Source organism: Lepidochelys kempii, chromosome 8 (assembly GCF_965140265.1).
Source record: "Lepidochelys kempii isolate rLepKem1 chromosome 8, rLepKem1.hap2, whole genome shotgun sequence".
In the NCBI taxonomy this organism is placed as follows: domain Eukaryota; kingdom Metazoa; phylum Chordata; order Testudines; family Cheloniidae; genus Lepidochelys; species Lepidochelys kempii.
This window is the reverse complement of record NC_133263.1, coordinates 46,263,903-46,283,343: the sequence shown is the minus strand read 5'-3', so window position 1 is coordinate 46,283,343 and position 19,441 is coordinate 46,263,903. Positions and strand designations below refer to the sequence as shown.

General features: G+C 44.2%; 1 protein-coding gene across 2 annotated transcripts in view; it reads right to left on the bottom strand.

The window, feature by feature from the left end:
• The window catches only part of VAMP4 (vesicle associated membrane protein 4), a 34,528-nt gene that overhangs the window by 5,661 nt on the left and 9,426 nt on the right, over window positions 1–19,441 (bottom strand). For both annotated transcript variants that reach the window (XM_073356331.1, XM_073356332.1), the window contains exons 5-7: window positions 10,115–10,215; window positions 6,601–6,680; window positions 3,937–3,988 (exon numbers count right to left, since the gene is read on the bottom strand). In XM_073356331.1, coding sequence (XP_073212432.1) covers window positions 3,937–3,988; window positions 6,601–6,680; window positions 10,115–10,215 — 233 coding nt within the window. The remainder of the gene's footprint in view (window positions 1–3,936; window positions 3,989–6,600; window positions 6,681–10,114; window positions 10,216–19,441) is intronic.

The following is a 19,441-nucleotide window of genomic DNA, read 5'->3' as shown; positions in this document are numbered from 1 at the left end:
AAAATATCATAATGCCACAATATAAATCCATGGTATGCCCACACCTTGAATACCACATACAGGTCTGGTTGCCCCATCTCAACAACAAAAAGATACATTAGAATTGGAAAAAGTACAGAGAAGGGCAACAAAAGTGATTTGTGGTGTGAAACAGCCTCCGTACAAGGAGAAATTAAAAAGACTGGGACTGTTCATTTTAGAAAAGAGACAACTAAGGGGATATAATAGAAGTCTACAAAGTCATGAATGGTGTGGAGAAAATGAATAAGGAAGTGTTATTTACCCCCTCCATATAACCCAATGAAATTAATAGGCAGAAGGTTTAACTCTAACGAAAGGAAGTACTTCTTCACACAATGCTCTGGAATTCATTGCCAGGGGATGTTGTGGAGGCCAAAAGTACAAATGGATTCAAAAAAGATTTAGGTAAGTTCCTGGAGGATAGGTCCATCGGTGTTTATTAGCCGAGATGGTCAGGGACGCAACCCCATGCTCTGGGTGTCCCTAAACTTCCAAATGCCAGAAGCTGGGCCTGGACAACAGGAGATGGATCAATCAATAAATTACCCTGTTCTGTGCATTCCCTCTGAAGCACGTGGCACCAGTCAGTGTCAGAAGACAGGATACTGAGCTAGATAGAACATTGGTCTGATCCAGTATGGCCATTTTTATGTTCTTATAATTCGTAATTCTTGTATTCCTGTCAAGCAGGTGAATTCTAATCCAATGAGCCATCTAGGAGACATGCTCGTTTACAAGCATCCTCCACCAGTGGGGGTTGGAAAACAAAAATTCCCAGTCCTTCGGGAAACATTTTATTTTTTTATCCGCCCCACTACAATTTGGCAGTATGGTGGCAGGAGTTTGCCACACAGTCTTTGCTGGAGCCAGGAATGCTTCATTAATGGGCAGTGCAACCCAAGTGAGTGTCGCCGACTGCAGAACATCCAGGAGCTTGTGATGTGAGTGTAACTTCCTCGAAAGGTATCTAGAGGGTGTCCACCACCCTTTTTACAAGGTCCTGGAATTGACTAAGAGCATTGCCATCGATGGTGGAGGCATGTCTGCCTCAATTGGAGGTGAAGATGAAAAAAATAGGGGCCTGAGTGGTAGTCTTTTTGTACGCCCTAGCTTCCTGTCCTTAAAAGCCTCCTTGTGTTGGGGGTTTGGTGGAAGAGGATGTGGCACTCTAGTTTCCTGGTGTGGCGGAGCCAGAAATCTGGCAAATTGCTGCTGATAAGCTGATAAGCGGCCAGTGGGGAGGCTGATATGGGAGAAGGGTTGGTACCCAGGACTGATCCCACCATCCCAGGCATGGGCAAGGAGCTTTGTCAAAGTATGGGTTCCAGTAATGAGGCAGAAGGGACTCCTGCACTGATAAGGAGAAGACTGAATGTCTCCTTCATTCTCTGTAATGTCCTCCAGTGGGCCCAGTAAAAAAGGGTAGAGAATCTTGTGGTACCAGGGAGCACTGGTCATCCAGAGACTGGCATTTTGCTACTGAGAGTCATTTGGAACCCATAAAGAGCAGGGACACTGGTTCGTTTAACACTGATATGTCGCTGAAGTAATGAAACACCTGCGGTACCAAGTTGGTCAGTGCTGATGCAGCAGTTGGCTTGGACAGTACTGTAGGTTTGCAGTGCATAGGCACCGGGGCTGAAGATGTGTACTTTGATTTTGTCAGTACCAACAGCACCAAATGGGAAGGCACCGCTGGTAAGTTTGAAATAGACAGTGCTGATCTGGAGGCAGCTGATACAGGGGCCCTGCCAGTGCCGTGTTTCTCTGAAGTGCTCTGGGATGTCCCTGGTCCACTGGTACCAGAGGAGGAATCTTTCACCTCTCTGGTACGAGTCAAGAGTCAAGACTTCTGACACTGTAGACCTAGCACAAGATCAGGACTTCTTGGGAGTTGGCTGCATGGTGGGAGACCAAGCTCCTCCTCTTCAGAGCCTTCCCTGAATCCCCTGAGATCTTCCCCCTCTTAGGCGAGACCTTAGCTGAAGTCGAAGGGGCAGTGGATCTGCCTGGAGACAGATGTACGGGGCAGATGTCTCCAGACCTGACTTGGAAGTGAGTCAAAGGGAGCGCTCCACCTGCAGCAGCTTCAGTTCGGTTCCCCATTCTTCTGAGCTCTAGATTTTAGAGCCAGGCGATAGTTACACCTCTGGGAGATATGGGATTCTCACAAGCAACAGATACATTTAGAGAGGCTGTCGCTGATTGAGATAGCCTACTGACAAGAGACGCAGCATTTGAAACCTGGTGAGCCAGGCATGCCCCCTGGATAGTTCCTTAATTGTGTGGTCCTGACTGGCCAAATAAGTTCCCCAGAAAAAATGGGAGAGGAAAAACTGAAACCTCTCACAGCTATTTAACTAATTCTGTATTAACAACAACTAACCCTAATTAGAAACACGACATGAACTAAATAACTTCAAAACACACCGAGATGTGCACGAGGTGGACATGCTAGTGCTCTGTCTCAGGCCAAGGCAGGAGAGAAGGAAGTCAGAGTGGTGCTCCCACACAGCCCTGTATACCCTCAGCATGCAGCACAAAATTGTGTAGAGTGTATGTGCGGGCCAAATGGACACTGTTAACGGAAAACTTCCGATCCAGGATTAGGGAGGTGTATGTGCACCTAAGGTGTAGTACCCATACGGACACTACTTGCAGAAGAACCAGATTTCCTTAGTCAACCACGGGACCGCAAGTGAAAGTTTATTTCCTTGTTCAAATGGATTCAGTTTGCATCCTCCGCAAATGCTACAGGGACAAGACCCCCTGCCTTTTTCATCCATTTCCAACTCCCCAAACCAAACCTGATGGGATTGTCCGTCAACGTCACTCCAGTTGCTAGCATTCCAGCTGTTGGCTCCAACTTTCACTTCCTGACTGTACATTTCAGCAGGATATCCTTAGGGACTATCTCATCAGGTTTTTGCTTACTGCCAAGGCGGGGCCTTGCATAAAGCTACACCTGTACCGCTGCTCCTGCATGGATGGGAGAATTTTCTCCCAAGGTCAGCAGCACAGGAAGGACCTTGCTGTTGTGCGGCCTCCTGGGGGCCCCTTGTTAAAACTCAGCCATTCCTCTCAGAGGAAGGGTGGAATGACTTCTCTGCGTCAGAGGAGCGCTCTCTCTGGTTATTGTTTATGTCACTATAGTGCCTAGAGCTCCCATTGCACTAGGTGCTATAGAAAACATACAGGACAGGGAATTTGCACTCTAAATAGACATGACAGGCTAAGAGTAGGAGAGGAAACAAAGGCACGGAGAGGGAAGTGACTTGCCCAAGATCACACAGGAAGGTCGGTGGCAGGGCTTGGAATAGAACCCAGCTCTGAATCCCAGTCCTATACTCAAGCCACTGGCCCACACTGCGTGCCAGAGATTATTATACAAGCCCCTTTTGAAGGGAGCTTTGTCTCGGAATAGAAAAACTGCCATAGATTACAGGTATTTTCAAACATTTTCTGAGAGAAGGTACCCCAGACCCTTTGGGTCTTCAGTCCATCTCCCTTCATCATACTATGCAAGCTGATCACGGTGCTACACGCTGAGTTTCCAGGAATAGGGTATCTCTTTTGTTGAGAAAGTGCAACTCCATCTCCTGCCTTGGTAATGGTTATTAGAAGGTCTTTGCTTAAATGAGAGATTTCCCACATACTTGCCTGTAATCCCAGCATGGCAGGGGTTCAGCACAGGCAAAGGGAGTCTCTGGTTAAAATATTGGCTGCATGTGACTGAACATCCCTAAGGAGCAAGACTTGGGGTCACTGGCAATTTCTGCTCAAGTGCTACTGATCAGGTCACATGGGATGGCAAGGAAGTTTTAAGTGTCTATTTTAACATTTACAGCAAACAAAATGTTTCAATGTAAAAAGAACCACCCACCAACCATGCAGGAAAGGGTTGTCAATACTTACTGATGATCACTAGCAAGAGGATGACAGCAACCAAAGCTACAAGGGCCTTCATCTGCAAGAGGAGTGCAAAGACAGGCAGGAATTACCTTCCTGACATGAGACCACATGTTTGGCTTGTTCTAAATTAAATGAGTCACCTTCCTGTTTAGATCCAGGACAAGATATCTGTTCCCCTATCCCAGAATACTGTTGATGCCACTCCACAGACCAGACGGAAGGGAGTGTATTTCAAACAAATCACTTTAGCTGACACCAATTCCTACACCAGCTCTCTGGTGTCTCTTGGTTTAGAAGACAGAAAGAAAGAGGGGAGTTTGGGGTAAGCTGCATACCTGATTTGGAAAAAGCAACCCAATAAATCAACACAAGAGTGTATATAGATGTGACCATATACATCATTTATCAGGCACTAGAAAAATGTTCCCTGATATCTCAAACGCCGGGGCCAAATTTTTTCAAGCCTAAGTACCTAAAGTAACACTCTCCCATGTAACAGTGGCCTGATTTGCAAAGGGTTGAAAATTCTGGCCTGAGTTAAACGCTCTCCCTCTGCTCTGTCATCCTGAATCACCTTTGGAGCAAAGCTTTCTGCAGAGGGGAAGTACAGGGCACTGCACCGCTATCCATCTCAAAGAGCAGAGATGGTGACTGGGTCCGAGTTATAGAGTGACATTGATGGTCAACTGAATTACAGCCATGTGTGTGGGCACAATTGACATTAGTGCTACACACAGATGGAAACTGGACTAGAAGATAATCAGCACAACTGGAGATGTAACACCATGTGCTGCTAGAATAGACATGACTGTTGTTTTCAGTTGGAAGTGCAGCCAGCCCAGACAAACCAACACCATGTTTAGTGGATACTCATGGGCCAAGGCTGTATTATTAATTACACATTTTAAATGGTGTCCAAGCACTCTGCACTGCATTGGAATTTCTTCTACATTGCAGATGAACACAAAGCCACTTGTTCATAGTTTATAGATTCTAAGACCAGAAGGAGCGCCATTGTGATCATCTGGTCTGACCTCTGGCATAACAGAGGCCATAAGGCTTCCCTGAATTAATTCAATTCATGTTTGAACCAGATCAGATCTTTTAGAAAAGCATCCAATCTAGATTTTAAAATTTGCCAGTGATGGAGAATCTACCACTCTCCTTGGTAAGTTATTCCAAAGGTTAATTACCCTCAATTAAAAATATGCACCTTATTTCCAGTCTGAATTTCCCTAGTTTTAACCTCCAGCCATTGCCCTTGTTAGACCTTTGTCTGCTACATTGAAGAGCCCTCTATTATCAAATGTTTGTTCCCTTAGAACAGCACAGTCCAGGAACACCCACTGTTCTGGATCATTATCGAGCAGAACCCGTCATCAGCATGGACGCATGTCCCGTGGAATGGTGGATGAAGCATGAAGGGACATATAAATCTTTAGCGCATCTGGCACATAAATATCTTGCAATGCTGGCTACAACAGTGCCATGCAAACGCCTGTTCTCACTTTCAGGTGACATTGTAAACAAGAAGCAGGCAGCATTATCTCCTGAAAATTGTAAACAAACTTGTTTGTCTGAGCGATTCGCTGAAGTAGGACTGAGCGGACTTGTAGGCTCTTAAGTTTTACATTGTTTTATTTTTTATTGCAGTTTTTTTGGTACATAATTCTACATTTGTAAGTTCAATTTTCATGATAAAGTTATTGCACTACAGTACTTGTATTAGGTGAACTGAAAAATACTATTTCTTTTGTTTTTTACAGTGCAAATATTTGTAAGCAAAAATAAATATAAAGTGAGCACTGTACACTTTGTATTGTGTTGTAATTGAAATCAATATCTTTGAAAATGTAGAAAACATCCAAAATATTTAAATAAATGGTATTCTATTATTGTTTAACAGCACGATTAATTAATTGCAATTAATTTTTTTAATCGCTTGACAGCCCTAATTTTTAATTGTTCAGTTAATGTCTTGTACAAAATTTCAGTTTGCCTCAATATAAAATAATCTCAGCATTTTGATATCTCAGTTAAGGATGTACAAAGAAAATCTAGAAAGGCAACTACAAAGCAAAGTGGCAGTGAGCTCAGACAGTTGTTTTCTGGTAACAATGCTGAAGGGTTTGCTCCTTGCATTGCTATTACTTCGCACTACCACTTTGCCCTTCCATATCACCTTTCCTCCGATTTTAAAGCCCTTTGTAAAATACTCTTGTAGACCACATAATACCCCTGTGAATAAAGAGGAGTTGTTACTATCGTGGCTGGGATTCCTATCCTCCAGTTGTGTCTCTCCTAAAGACATACTCACAACTACTGTTGCCTCAACAGGCGTAAGTACAATACATTAATACAGGAATAGCAGAAGCACGGCCTTCAATACAGAGCTGAGGCCTGCAAAGATTATCTTCCCCAAACACATGATACTCCCATCTTCACCAAGCAAAGGCTGCTTGAAGTAGACAGAGCAATGCTGGTACTCATGGTCTCTGCCGGCCTCAGCTCTGGATTCAAGATAAGAGTGGCTGCAAAATGCCCCATCTTCATACAAGCTAGATAAAAATCTCAGATTCTTGCAACCTGCCCACGTTACTCTTAGTAGGGCCAAGTTTTGAGAACATGCATTAAAAAATCCACTCCTTCCCCTCTCCATTTACTCACCTTGCACCCTCGCCACCACATCTGTCTTCGAAGCTGTTTGGATCGGTTGCTGAACGCTGTTGCATTGTCTGATAAACTTTCTGTATCACATGGAGAGAGAAAAGAATTAAAGGCACAGCAGCACGGGCACGTCCAGAAGCACAAGCACATCAGAAAAAAGGCCCCTGGTTCTGCAAATTCACTTATTTTTAAACTATAAACTAGGCAACCAGGGAATATACACAATTGCCAAGTGCTTCTGCATAATTATATTGAAATTTAGCATGCTGCGTTTCATCAACATGCTGAATTTCACTAGCAACACAGTAGAACTTTGCCAACACAATGACTAGGAGAACTATTATAAATGGGGAATGTATTTGACAAATTGTAAGTGAACAGACAAGAAAAAAATCAAGGCTACAGCAAGACAAAATGGTCTGTTAGTTTGCATAACTGTGGCAACACCATAAGTATACTAGAAACTGTAAAACTAATGGAAATCAGCACAAGACTTGATTGTAGTGTTCTGCATTTACGCCTTTCTCCTGAAACACAAGGTGAAATTGCCAAGCGTTTAATGAGAATTGTTAGCTCTGCAGAATAGCAGAACAAGAATTAGTGAGGTTCCACAGTAACTTGTAAGGGTCCCAAATACATTATAACATATAAAGTCAAGTCTTTTATAAGTGGACCCTTCAGATTAAAAACACAAAAGGCTGAAAGAGGGAGAATTACATTTAAGTTGAAATATCCAGTAGGACTGAAAAAAAAACAAAAACCCAAAGTGTTGCCACAAGTGACCAGCTCAGGGCAGCAACAGATGACAGGTACAGAAATCTAGAAGGTATGTGAAGAGAACAGCCATGACAGGATGGAGACTTACCCCTATCTGGAAATTATACTAACTGGGGAGGTGTTGCAAACATCAGCGAGGTCAGAAAAACTATACAAAGGGACCTACAGAGGTTAAATATCTGGACAGCAATAGAATGAAGTTTAAGCTGGCAAAATGCAAAGCCAATACATTGGGGGGATACTAATCTGAAATGCAGCTATTCCGGGGAGGGAGGTTCTCTTCCAACACTCCTGTCTTCCCAGAGAAAGGGTAGGGGCGAGAGCTGGTAAACAAGAACTTACAGTTCCAATTTAAGGGCCATGAAAATCAATGCAGAGGCACCAAGGGCAGATTTACAAAAGGTATTTAGGCACCTAAATAACTTAATAAATCTGGCCCCAAGTCATGACCCAAATCGGTAACAGTGTTTTTATATAGGGCTCTGCTGAGATCACATACGGAGCATAGCACACAGGCTGAATACCAGCAGGCTGCCAAGTCTTTACTCCTGGAGGAATTCTGCGCCACTGCACGTGTGCAGAATTCACGTCTCTTCCCCCCCCCCCCCCCCCAGGTTTCTTTGTTTCCAAGAAGAAAAATGACTTTCTGACAGGGAAGCCACAAGAGCGGTCATGCGACCCTCCCAGGGTTTTGGGTGCCCACGGCAGCCAGCAGAGAGGTAAATCACTGTGGGGCAGGACTGGGGAAGGCCCTGCTGGTGGCTCCTATCCTGCGCCAGGCTCAGCTGCTAGTCCCAGTTGTGTGGGGGAGCATGGGACTTCCTCTTCCCCTGCACAGCATCCAGGGCCTGGTCAGACCCACCCCCAGATTTCTCCCCAGGCTGCAGGAAGCTCCACAAACTCCCTCCCTTCCACTCTGCTTCCTGTGCCGATCACTCCTCAGCTACAGGGAGAGGGATCACTATACGGGGAACTGCTCCCCCATCCACCCAACCCCCATGCATCCAGACCCACTCATACCAAGACCCTCCCTCCAAGCCTCAGCGCCCCAGAACCCCACCTGCTGAGCCCCCCTGCACCTGGACCACCCCAATGAGTGACCCACACCCCCACCCCACAGAGCCACAACCAGCTACACCTGGATCCCCACCCCACTGAGCCCCACTCCCTCAGCATCTGGACCCCCCACAGAACTCCCCACACCCAGACCCTCCTGCTGAGCTCTATCCCTCCCACACACACACCCCCCCCTGCTGAGCCCCAACCACCTTCACCTGGACCCCCCTGCAGAATCCCATTACCATTGTACCCAGAACCCCCCAACAAATCCGTGTGCCTCCAGATGCCCCCCCACACCCAAATCCCCCATTGAGCTGCCCACACCCAGACTGGCTCACAGAGAACTCTCACCCTACACCTGGATCCCCCCACACTAAAAGCCCCTCCACCCTTGGATCCTGCCTTTCTGAGCCTGCCTGCCTACACCTGGTACAGATGAGAATGGGCCCTGAGGTATTTCTGGGGCAGGCCCAGTCCTTGCAGTGTCAAGGTTGGGTGGAGCCTCACTGCTGAGTCCATGTCCCGGGGGGAGCTGCAGAGTGATCTTCCACCTCTGTGCAGCCAATGACCTATGCTCCACAATGCCATGCTAAAGCCTCCATATTTATTTGACAAATAAAATTTGCAGAATTTTAAAACACTGTGCACAGAAATTTTTTTGGCACAGAATGCTCTCAGGAGTAACAAGTGGAGGGAACATGAAGTGCAACTATCCCATGTAAGGGGATGGAAGAAGCAATGAAGGAGGAATATTTAGAGAACTATTCCTGGGCTGTTAAGAGATGAAGCCGGGGGAGGAAAATTATACGCGACAAGTTATAAGCACCAAGGGAAAGGAAATGTTTAGGGAGGCTCAAGGAAGTACAGGGATGAAAGTGGAAAAGGGGAGGCTTGGCTTCCCAACAGACAGTAAGATCAGCAGTCTCAGGCTGGAAACAGTCTCCCAATGGGAGTGGTGTATCCATGGAGACACTTCAAATAGAGCAGATTTGTCCGGATTAGTGGTAAATATGCCCAATGGCCTGTGATGGGACACTAGATAGGGTGGGATCTGAGTTACTACAGAGAATTCTTTCCTGGGTGTCTGGCTGGTGAGTCTTGCCCACATGCTCGGGATTTAGCTGATCGCCATATTTGGGGTCGGGAAGGAATTTTCCTCCAGGGCAGAATGGCAGAGGCCCTGGGGGTTTTTCGCCTTCCTCTGCAGCATGGGGCATGGGTCACTTGCTGGAGGATTCTCTGCACACTGAAGTCTTTAAACCACGAGTTGAGGACTTCAATAGCTCAGACATAGGTTAGGGGTTTGTTACAGGAGTGTGTGGGTGAGATTCTGTGGCCTGCGTTGTGCCTTCTGACCTTAAAGTCTACGTAATTAGGATATTGTAGGAAACACTCCTGCCCTGGGCCCATGAGGAAATGTGCTTTAGCAGTCATCGTCTCTCTCTGATTTCTAGAATCTACTGTCATGAAATGGAACCAATCTAACACCACTCCCTGGCAGAGAGGGATGCAGCAAAATAGCCACAATCACCAGGGGAAAGAAGAGGACTTTCAATCCCTGCACTAAGGTTATTCACAGTGGTGTTTTAAAGCTGCCTAGAGGAGAATGCTGTTCCCCAGGACTCAACGTGAGGGAGAGGAGGCAGGAAGAGAGTTCTAGAATATTAAGTATTCCCACCTGATTTATCCTGTAAGTCATCCAGTCTCTCTCCCCTTTCAATCACCTTGGTGATGTTCTCCTGCATGACGTCAATGACTTCATCCACCTGGTTCTGGACACTACAGGAAAGTAAAGCCTTTAGAAATCACACAGGCCTAACAGTACCAGGTGTTATGAACTCTATATTCCAATACCAGTGCTTCGGCGAAAGCTGTTGGCACGGAAAGAATGAGCAGCAGTTCACCAGTAATACAGACAAACCCAACAGCGGAAAGGTCATTGGGACATTTGAGAAAGTCTGTGGTGGGCAGGATTAGCCGTGTGTGTGATGCTGTCCCAGGAGATAGGGGGGCTCTCTCCATAGCGCCATTTACTCTGCAACACTTTCTCATCCTCACCCCACGTTCAGGCCAACTGCCTGGAAAGTTGGAGCAATATGTTTATAGATGAGGCATAGTCTTGGTCCATGAACTCAAGGGTGATTTTACCCTGAGTAAGGATATTAGCACTCTGTTCTCAGAGGAAAAGGAAGGAGCTTTAATAGCATTTTATTGCTCTTGCAGTTCCTGCCATATTGTGCTGTTTGACTTTTCTAATCCAGCTTCAGATCTCTCAATGTCAAGAGTTTGAGCTAGAACCTCGCTCTGGTCTCCCTGCCTTAGCCTCCAGGTCACCTTCAGGACTCGCTCCACACTGCAGAGGGGTATGAAAGTGGTTCAGTCTCTCAGATCGGGAATTTTAAAAAGGGGTTTATGGAACTATGCATCCAGCTCACTGAAAGTCAGTGTGAGCTGAGTGAGTTGATTTCTGCCTTTGTCTTCCTATCAAAAGGAGAGCAATGAAATGGAAGATCTGAAAGCATTCTCAATACCAGAGTCACTTTTTCAAACAATGGTTGGAGAATTAAATCTGTTCTATTTTTGCTGTTGCTGGGGTGCTGGGATTTGGCAAGGACTGAGGAAGTCTGTTAGTTAAGTGTGGCCTTTTAAAGAGCTTGTCATGGAGGCTCTTTTGTTGCAGAGTAGTATGTTTCTTTTGTTTTATAACCTCAGTCACTATGTCCTTTCTGGAGTGCTAAACCTCATCACAGGGCTGTTAAATAGCCTGGGGATGAAAGCATCAGGAAGGAAGGACTTCCCCAAGGAAGTCTACAACTGTATTTGAAGAATCAGTTGCATTTGCCCAAAATGCATTCAAACAAATTTCAAAGGAACAGGTAAAGTAAATTAAGATGAACTATCATATCTCAAAAAGAAAAGGAGTACTTGTGGCACCTTAGAATGACGTGAGTGTAGCTCACGAAAGCTTATGCTCAAATAAATTTGTTAGTCTCTAAGGTGCCACAAGTACTCCTTTTCTTTTTGCAAATACAGACTAACACAGCTGCTACTCTGAAACCTATCATATATCTCAGCTTCTGAATTCTGTACCAGAGGTTAGTCAACAATACAGGTAGTTATTCTGCTGCACAGTAGCCAGGTTCAAATCCCTAAGGCTACTGCAAATTCAGAAGTTAATGGACGATGCCATAAAATAACACTCAAAAGTCACATATAACAAAAGTACTTAAATACATTTTGGAGATAATGCACGTTTGTCTTTACTGGAGATGGAAATGAGAAACAGCTTAGGGCCCCTGCAATATAACTCGTCATATGAAATGTACTGGCCTAATGGGACAATGGCAAGAACAGTTGTCTCTGAGGCAGTAAAAGCTAAGCACTGGACAAAACCAGTGTTTTCTTCAATGCAAGTAGGTTCTAGGCTCTTCCTCTGCTAAGATTATTTTGTTCAGTTTCTTCGACTCATAAAATGCATGCATTGAATATACATTAAATGTCTTGCGTATACTGAGTCTGCATAGTTTGAAAAGCTGGATGTAAACCTGAGAAGGAGAAAAACTAGCCATTCCCACATATTCCTGGATATACGTGTGATGTACTAATGGAAAAGGTCCAATGCTTTCCCTATGGCAAAAGATACATCAAAGAACATTTCCAATAGCTAATAATTCATGCTTCCTTAGCAACTACAATCTGAGGATCTCAAAACACCTAGCACCAATGATTTCATCCCTGAAACACGGCTGTGGGATAGGAAAGTATTATCCCTTCCCATTTCACAGATGGAGAAACTCAGAAAAGTGACTTGCCTCAAGTCACAGAGGAATAGGTCTAATAATAATGATACCACCTAGCTGGCACGAATACAGTGCTTTCCATCAGTAGAGCTCAAAAACATTTTACAAGAGGTATTATCCCCACTTTGCAGATGGGGAAACTGAGGCACAGAGGAGAAGTGACATGCCCGTGGTCACCCAGAAGAGCAGTGGCAGAGCCAAAAATAGAATCCAGGTCTCCCAAGTCTCAGTCCAGTGGTCTTTCTTTTAGCCCACTATGTCGCTAGTTCACACTTGTGACGGGTTGGGTCACAGAAACCCCCTTGGGACTGCCACCTGATGTGCTGAGACTACCTCCAAGCCCATTTTCTCTGGCAGCTTGGGACTTTAGCACCCTGTCTTGCTGAGCCAGACATGCTCACCTGCTGCAAACACAGATCCAGTTCTGAACCACGTCCCCCAAAAGCTGCAGGCTTAACCGAAAACTGCTTAAGAAATGGTCCTGTCTCCAGCATCCAGATACCCAGTTCCCAATGGGGTCCAAACCTCAAATAAATCCGTTTTACTCTGTATAAAGCTTATACAGGGTAAACTCATAAATTGTTCGCCCTCTATAACACTGATAGAGAGATATGCACAGCAGTTTGCTCCGTCAGAAATTACTTGCTTGCTCTGGGTCAATTAATAAGCAAAAAGTGATTTTATTAAATATAAAAAGTAGGATTTAAGGGGTTCCAAGTAACAACAGACAGAACAAAGTAAGTTACCAAGCAAAATAAAACAAAAACACGCAAGTCTGAAGCCTAATACAGTAGGAGACTAAATGCAGGTAACTCTCACCCTCAGAGATGTTCCAATAAGCTTCTTTGACAGACTGGGTTCCTTCCTAGTCTGGGTCCAGCAATCACTCCAACCCCCACAGTTACTGTCCTTTGTTCCAGTTTCTTTCAGGCACCTCTTTGGGGTAGAGAGGTTATCTTTTGAGCCAGCTGAAGACCAAATGGAGGGGTTTCCAGGGCCTTTTATATTCTCTCTCTTGTGCAACATCACAGCCACAAGATGGAGTCTCTAGCCACCTGGGCAAGTCACATGTCTATAAAGGATTCAGCTTTTTGCAGGCCGACGCCATTGTTTACATGTTAGTTTGAACTGTTCTCAGGATAGCTCAGATATGGATTGGTGTTTCCCAAAGTCCACTGTTAGTTAAGTATTCCCAATTACTTGAATAACCCCATCACACTATGTTAACCAAATCTGCCTTATGTGCTTCCTACAGGAAACACTTTAAATACAAGCATAGAGCCAACACTCATAACTTCAGATATAAAAATGATACATGCATACAAATAAGAGCTACTGAATATATTAATCCTAACCTTTGCAAAGATATGTTACATGGCATATCTAGCATAAAACATATTTCAGTTATGTCATATTTACACTCATAATCATATTTCTATAAAGCATTATAGGGTGCAATGTCACAACACTCACCTAATTTTCCTGTCTCCTGAGCCCATACGTTCCTCTCATCAATAGCAGAAGATATTATGGGGCTAGTTATGCATGGGGCACGCATAAGAACTCCTATTATAATAAACTGCAGATTTGAAAAAAAAATAAGGGTTCGGAATAAATGAAGAAAAAGCTTTGGGGGTCTGCAGCTCAAGTAGTCTTACAATCTGAAAGGGATTTAAAATATACAGCATACAGACAGAGAAGCTGCCATCAAAACTTCGCCAGACACAAGAGGCCTAGAGATGCAACTGCAACTATTAAAACGGAAGTTCCGAACATTTCGAGATGAATAGCGAAAGCCAACCCAGCCCCACAACAATTGTAGGGCTGATCTTCAAAGGCGCAAATGTCCCTTGGGTGCCCCACTTCTGGGGGCTTTCAATAGGAACCGGGCAACTAACTGCCTTTTGTGCCTTTGAAAATTTCCCCCATGTGTGCTCATTGCTCCAAAAGAGAAAAAGGAAATCCAGCAAAAAACAGAGCAGCAGCACTTGGCTTTTCAAACCACTATTAATAAAAACCTGGAAACACAGGGGCATAGCCATGGGCGGTCACTAATTAAATAGTGAGGGTTACGCATCTGTCTTGGCGTCTCATGCCAGGCTTCGTAAACCACTGCAGCTGCACTTTTGTAGTTCCCGTCATCAGCAGAACCCTCTGAAGCAAACTGCTGGCTTAACGTTGAGCTGGAGAGGCGGTATTTTTATATGGATGAAAACAGGGCACAAAGCATTATTCTACCGTAGCACAAAAAAGAAACTAGCCCTTTTCTGCAGCATATCATAAATTCAGCATGAATTGTTTTGCTACAGGTAGAAGCCTGACTCCCCACAGTTGCTTGAAATCTTCCACTACAGAAGGGCAGGAAGAGCTGCTAAATCTATTGTCTGTCTACCATTCCCCATATTGATGAAACAGGCCTGGATACTCACCCAATGTTTCACCAGCTGCCTCTTAAATAAAGAAAACAATATACGACTCATGACACAGGCAATCTTAACAGACTTTTTTTTTTTTTTTTTAACTTCACATTCCTAAACGAAACATGATAGTAGAAGTGGTGCAAGCTATTCCAAACAGACTATCTACTAAACAAATCAGAGTCACTTCTAGTGAATTAATTTATTTCTTCCTTTATCATGACACGCTGAGCTTACCCAGGGGCTAGCAGATGCACTTGTTCTGCACTGGATGCACACACCCACATACCCATATAATTAAAACAGTGATTCACGACCAGCACCTAAACAAAAAGGAGTCATGTTATCACAAAGTGTAGGCAGTAGGACTTCTGGTGTCACTATAAGCCCTGGACAAACTTGGGTGACTCACAAGCAATTACTGCTTCCAAGCATAAGATGGGTGACGAGAGAAGAAAAACAATCACTGGAAAATTAAAAATGAAGGGGCCAATCCTACTAGCCCTCTGTTTACCAAACTCTCACAGTTTCACACGTGGAGAGCTAGCAGACTCAGGGCTAACATTTGAGGCACATTTACTTTGCTTTGCAGTATGTGGATGTTCTTAAAATTATTCATTGGCTTCAAAATAATGAAAAATCCTCCCAATGACAGGTCTGTAACCAAATTCTCTTGGTTCAAACCACCAGTAGGAATGTATAAGGGATGCAAGCGATGTTACATTAGGAGTCAGAAAGGAGAGGACTCAAAGTGAGGGAAGGTGTTCAAGTAAATCCATGCTACGTACAAGACTCAAAGCATCTGTCATACACGACGACCTCTGAAAAAGGTCTGTATTAAATGGCTATGCAGCTCCAGACGACTAAAAGTTGGACACTTCATATCTCAACATCCCAGTGTCCTCTGATTACAGCTAAAAGCTATGCATTGGGTGCTCCAGATCGTTATTTATTTGTGTTATAGTTAAGTCTCAAGGCTCCAATCGTCATTAAGCCTCCATTGTGCTAAGCACGGTACACATGCATGGTCAGAGAGACAGCCCTTGCCCCAAGGAACAATCTATATAGACAAGACAAAGTGCAGTAGAAAGGAAGGATTATTTATCCCCATTTTACAGACAGGAAATGGAAACACAGATTAAGGGGCTGTCTATGCCACAAGCGAAGGGGTGATTGTAGCCCAGGGAGGCATACCCATGCTAGTTTTAATCTAGCGAGCACAGGGAACCACTGAAGACAACGTGGTGGCACCGGCTGGGAACCAGATGACACACCCGCCAGGGACCATGGTTACCTTCTCTGGTTCCTCAGTTGTGCTAAAGCCCAAACCACCACATCTTCATTACTATTATTACCTGTACTAGCTAGATTAAAGCTAGCCCAATTATGCCTACATTCATTTGCAGGGTACACCTACCGTAAGTGACTAACCCAAGGTCACACACAGAGTCTGGGACTGACCAAGGAATTAAACCCAGAACTTGAACCTCACTTCAGTCCCTTAACTAACCTTTCTCGCTGCCAGCCAAAGAGGCCTCTCTAGTATGAGAGTTAAAGATCACAAAGGTGTCTACTCACAGTGCAGTTTTGGAGCAAATTTACTATTTCAACTAGTTCTATTTGCTTCACGTTGGAAATTCAAGCAATAGTGAAAACAAAACATTTTTCATTTTATCAGAGTCAACTCCCCTGCCAAGAAAGAAATGTATTTACAGGGAGAGAACTACTGGCTTTTCAATTATTTTGCTCCTGGGTCTGTATCCTGCCAGGTTTCCAAGTGGAAAAAATTGAATTCATCCTTGCCAGGAAAATGAGTAAAACAAAAGCATACATGTCTCCCATGGCCCCACTTTAGACTAATGGCTACAAAGATGCTGGTTTTAATAAGGACAGAACATCACACAAACCAGAACACCAGCAATGAGATCACTCAGCTTAATTTGATTTAGTGTCTGCTTTAATGGTCTACCAAGTTCTGAAGGAAAGGAACCTACCTTTCCCTTTTAGATCCACTGGGCTGTGAACTGACTAATATTAGGTGCAATTCATACTGCCAGGCTTAAAGAAGGTGCCACATTCTTCAAGTGGCAGAGACGAGTGACGAAGACCCCATGCTACCGATGTGACCTGGGCGTTCTCTCCATGCCTGTTTTTGGGAATAGTCAGTTTTCTAGCAGGCAGCATTGGCTGCACGTCCCCTCCCACTCTCAGTGATGTGTTGTACACTTGGATGTTATCACTAAGGTCCCATGTACTCTGTGGCACATTAGACCTCTGATACAGCCACTTGGAAGGTAGGGAAATGAATATGAAACTGACTTATACAATCAGCAAAGCAGACGTCTTTTATGCATTTTGACATTATGTTATTTCACACAGCCTCCAACATTTCCAATATGGCTCACGTTTTCATATTGACAATGCAAAACTACACTGCAGAAGTCGTTGGGGGCAGAAGGAATATGACTGGAGGGTTTCTAGAGCTAAGAAAGGGGCAGTCGGAACCTTAGAGCACTAGGGGGTGGGGGGATGTATGGCCCATTTTGGGGTGCAGAAGAAACACAGTTGCTGCATGCTTCTGCAAAAATGATCAGTAGTGAACAGTTCATGTTGATCATTGAAAGGCCACTCTCAGGTTTCAGATTCAACACAACTGCAATCAGTGAGGCAATCTGCACCTCTCGTTAGGCCTGTAGACACTAGAAAGGTTAGCACCCATATTACAGCAATGGTGCTTTTGCACAGTTGGTAGCAACAACAGAAAGGAATCAAAGAGTCAAGGTGGAAGAGATAATAGCTTTTACTGGACCAACTTCTGTTGGTGAGAGAGACAAGCTTTCCAGCTCTTCTTCAGGTCAAGAGCATGTCTCTCTCACCAACAGAAGTTGGTCCAATAAAAGCTATTACCTCCCTAACCTTGTCTCTCTAATACCCTGGGAGCAACATGGCTACAACACTGCAAACAGAAAGGACTCAGGTGATTTTACCACTGAGTCATAAAAACCTGCCTGGAGCAATTTTTTCATAATCCATTGATAAATGACTGAGTCCTCTTTACAGTAGTAGTCAAACACTGGTAGAGCTCTGCTGTGGCTGTAATATGAGTGCTAATGTTCCTAGTGCAGATGCACTCTAGGAGCAACTGTTTCAGACTTTGCATATTCAGAAAGACAAACGCTACACTGGTTTCTGTTCAATTCAAATTTTTAAGGTCAGTTTAAAAACGAGGCTAGAATCAATCGTCATCTCAATGAAAGCCTTGATTCCGAAGCACAATTTGGCAGCAATCTCCAGAGCTGCAGAATCCACTGGGCCCAGCTCATTAGCATAGCTAAGAAATCTGCTTAACGTCAACTTGTGTGAGTGAATTGTAATGAGGTACTGTGAAAGGTGAAATAGCCTCAAGAGTGATACAATATTTATAGTCAGTGGAGATAAATCTAGCACATTGGGAGAGGTTTTCTAAGGGATTTAGGCTCACACATCTCATTGCCTTAAATGGGACTTCTGCTCCTAAATCCCTCAGGTGCTTTTTAAAATCCCACCCAGCTCGAGTATCTCATGTGCTTAGCCTTGGATTATTCCAGTAAATAAAATTCTAAGTAAATATTAATAACATCCCCTTTAAATGTTTAATACTGGTGAGAATTGCCACTCTCAGAGCCCTGGATTCCAGTGCCATTTCTGCAGAACAGGTATGGTACACGGGCAGTGATACATGCTTCCCCACCCATTCATCAGTGCACCCGAAAAGGTGACTTGCAGAAGGGAACACAGCATTAGGATTATGTCCTTTTTAGCTTCTCTTGAAACATGAAAAGTTTGGGGGCTGTTCAATTCTGCTCGTTGGCTACATTCAGTGACAGATTCGGAAAAAAAGAAGTACCAAAAGTGCGTTCCAGCACTATTGCTTCTAAGTGATAATACCGGAAGCACTAAACACCCAAATAAATGCTGTAACCGCGTTCTGCAACATTTCAGCATGACTCAAGCCCTGGTTACATTAGACATTCATCCCTTCGCTAGCTAGAATACATTCTTATGATTGGAGAGTTAGCACAATGACGACAACGTGAGGGCCAAGGTCCTAGGGTAAACCACATTTATTTCTTGGAACAAATGGTTGTGCAGTGTCTAGCCTAGTCTTCATAATCGTGTTGTTAACGCGAGTTAAATTAGTGAACAATTAACTCAAGTTAAAGCAGGAACATAAACTCTTGTCTAGACTCTACGACTTTCTAGAGTGAGAGCTAAGCAATGGAGAGGGGAAGGGATTTTTAGTCAGATCGCTCAAAAGTTTAATGCCAATGACTCGTTAACATTCCGCATAAAAGAAGTCTGTGTTAAATATTCAACACCCTTGCTCCTTCAGCTCAGGCATTAAGAGCTCACAGTAGTCACTCCAAGACCTCCCAAAAGTTCTCCAAGCAAAACTAGGGAAGACTACACTAGACATTCCTGATATTTTGGAGGTTTAAAATACCTTCCAGGCCTCCTTCACAAGTACATCATAAATATCAGCAAAAGGGCACAAACTCAATTTAAAAACAATCCCGTGCCAGTCACCTTTAATTCTGAGCACTAGGGGCAAGGGTATAGCTTAGGCTATGTAGCCCATTCCACCTTCACCTTTCTGCCAAAACCACCAGTTAGAGGCAAATGCAAAGTGGACACCCACCTACTAGCATCAGTCAGATTCACCAACTCATTGAACAGTAGTGAGAAGCCAATTTCCATGGAGGTTTCTTCCAGAACTACTAGGAATGTGCTGAATACAAAGGAGCGAAC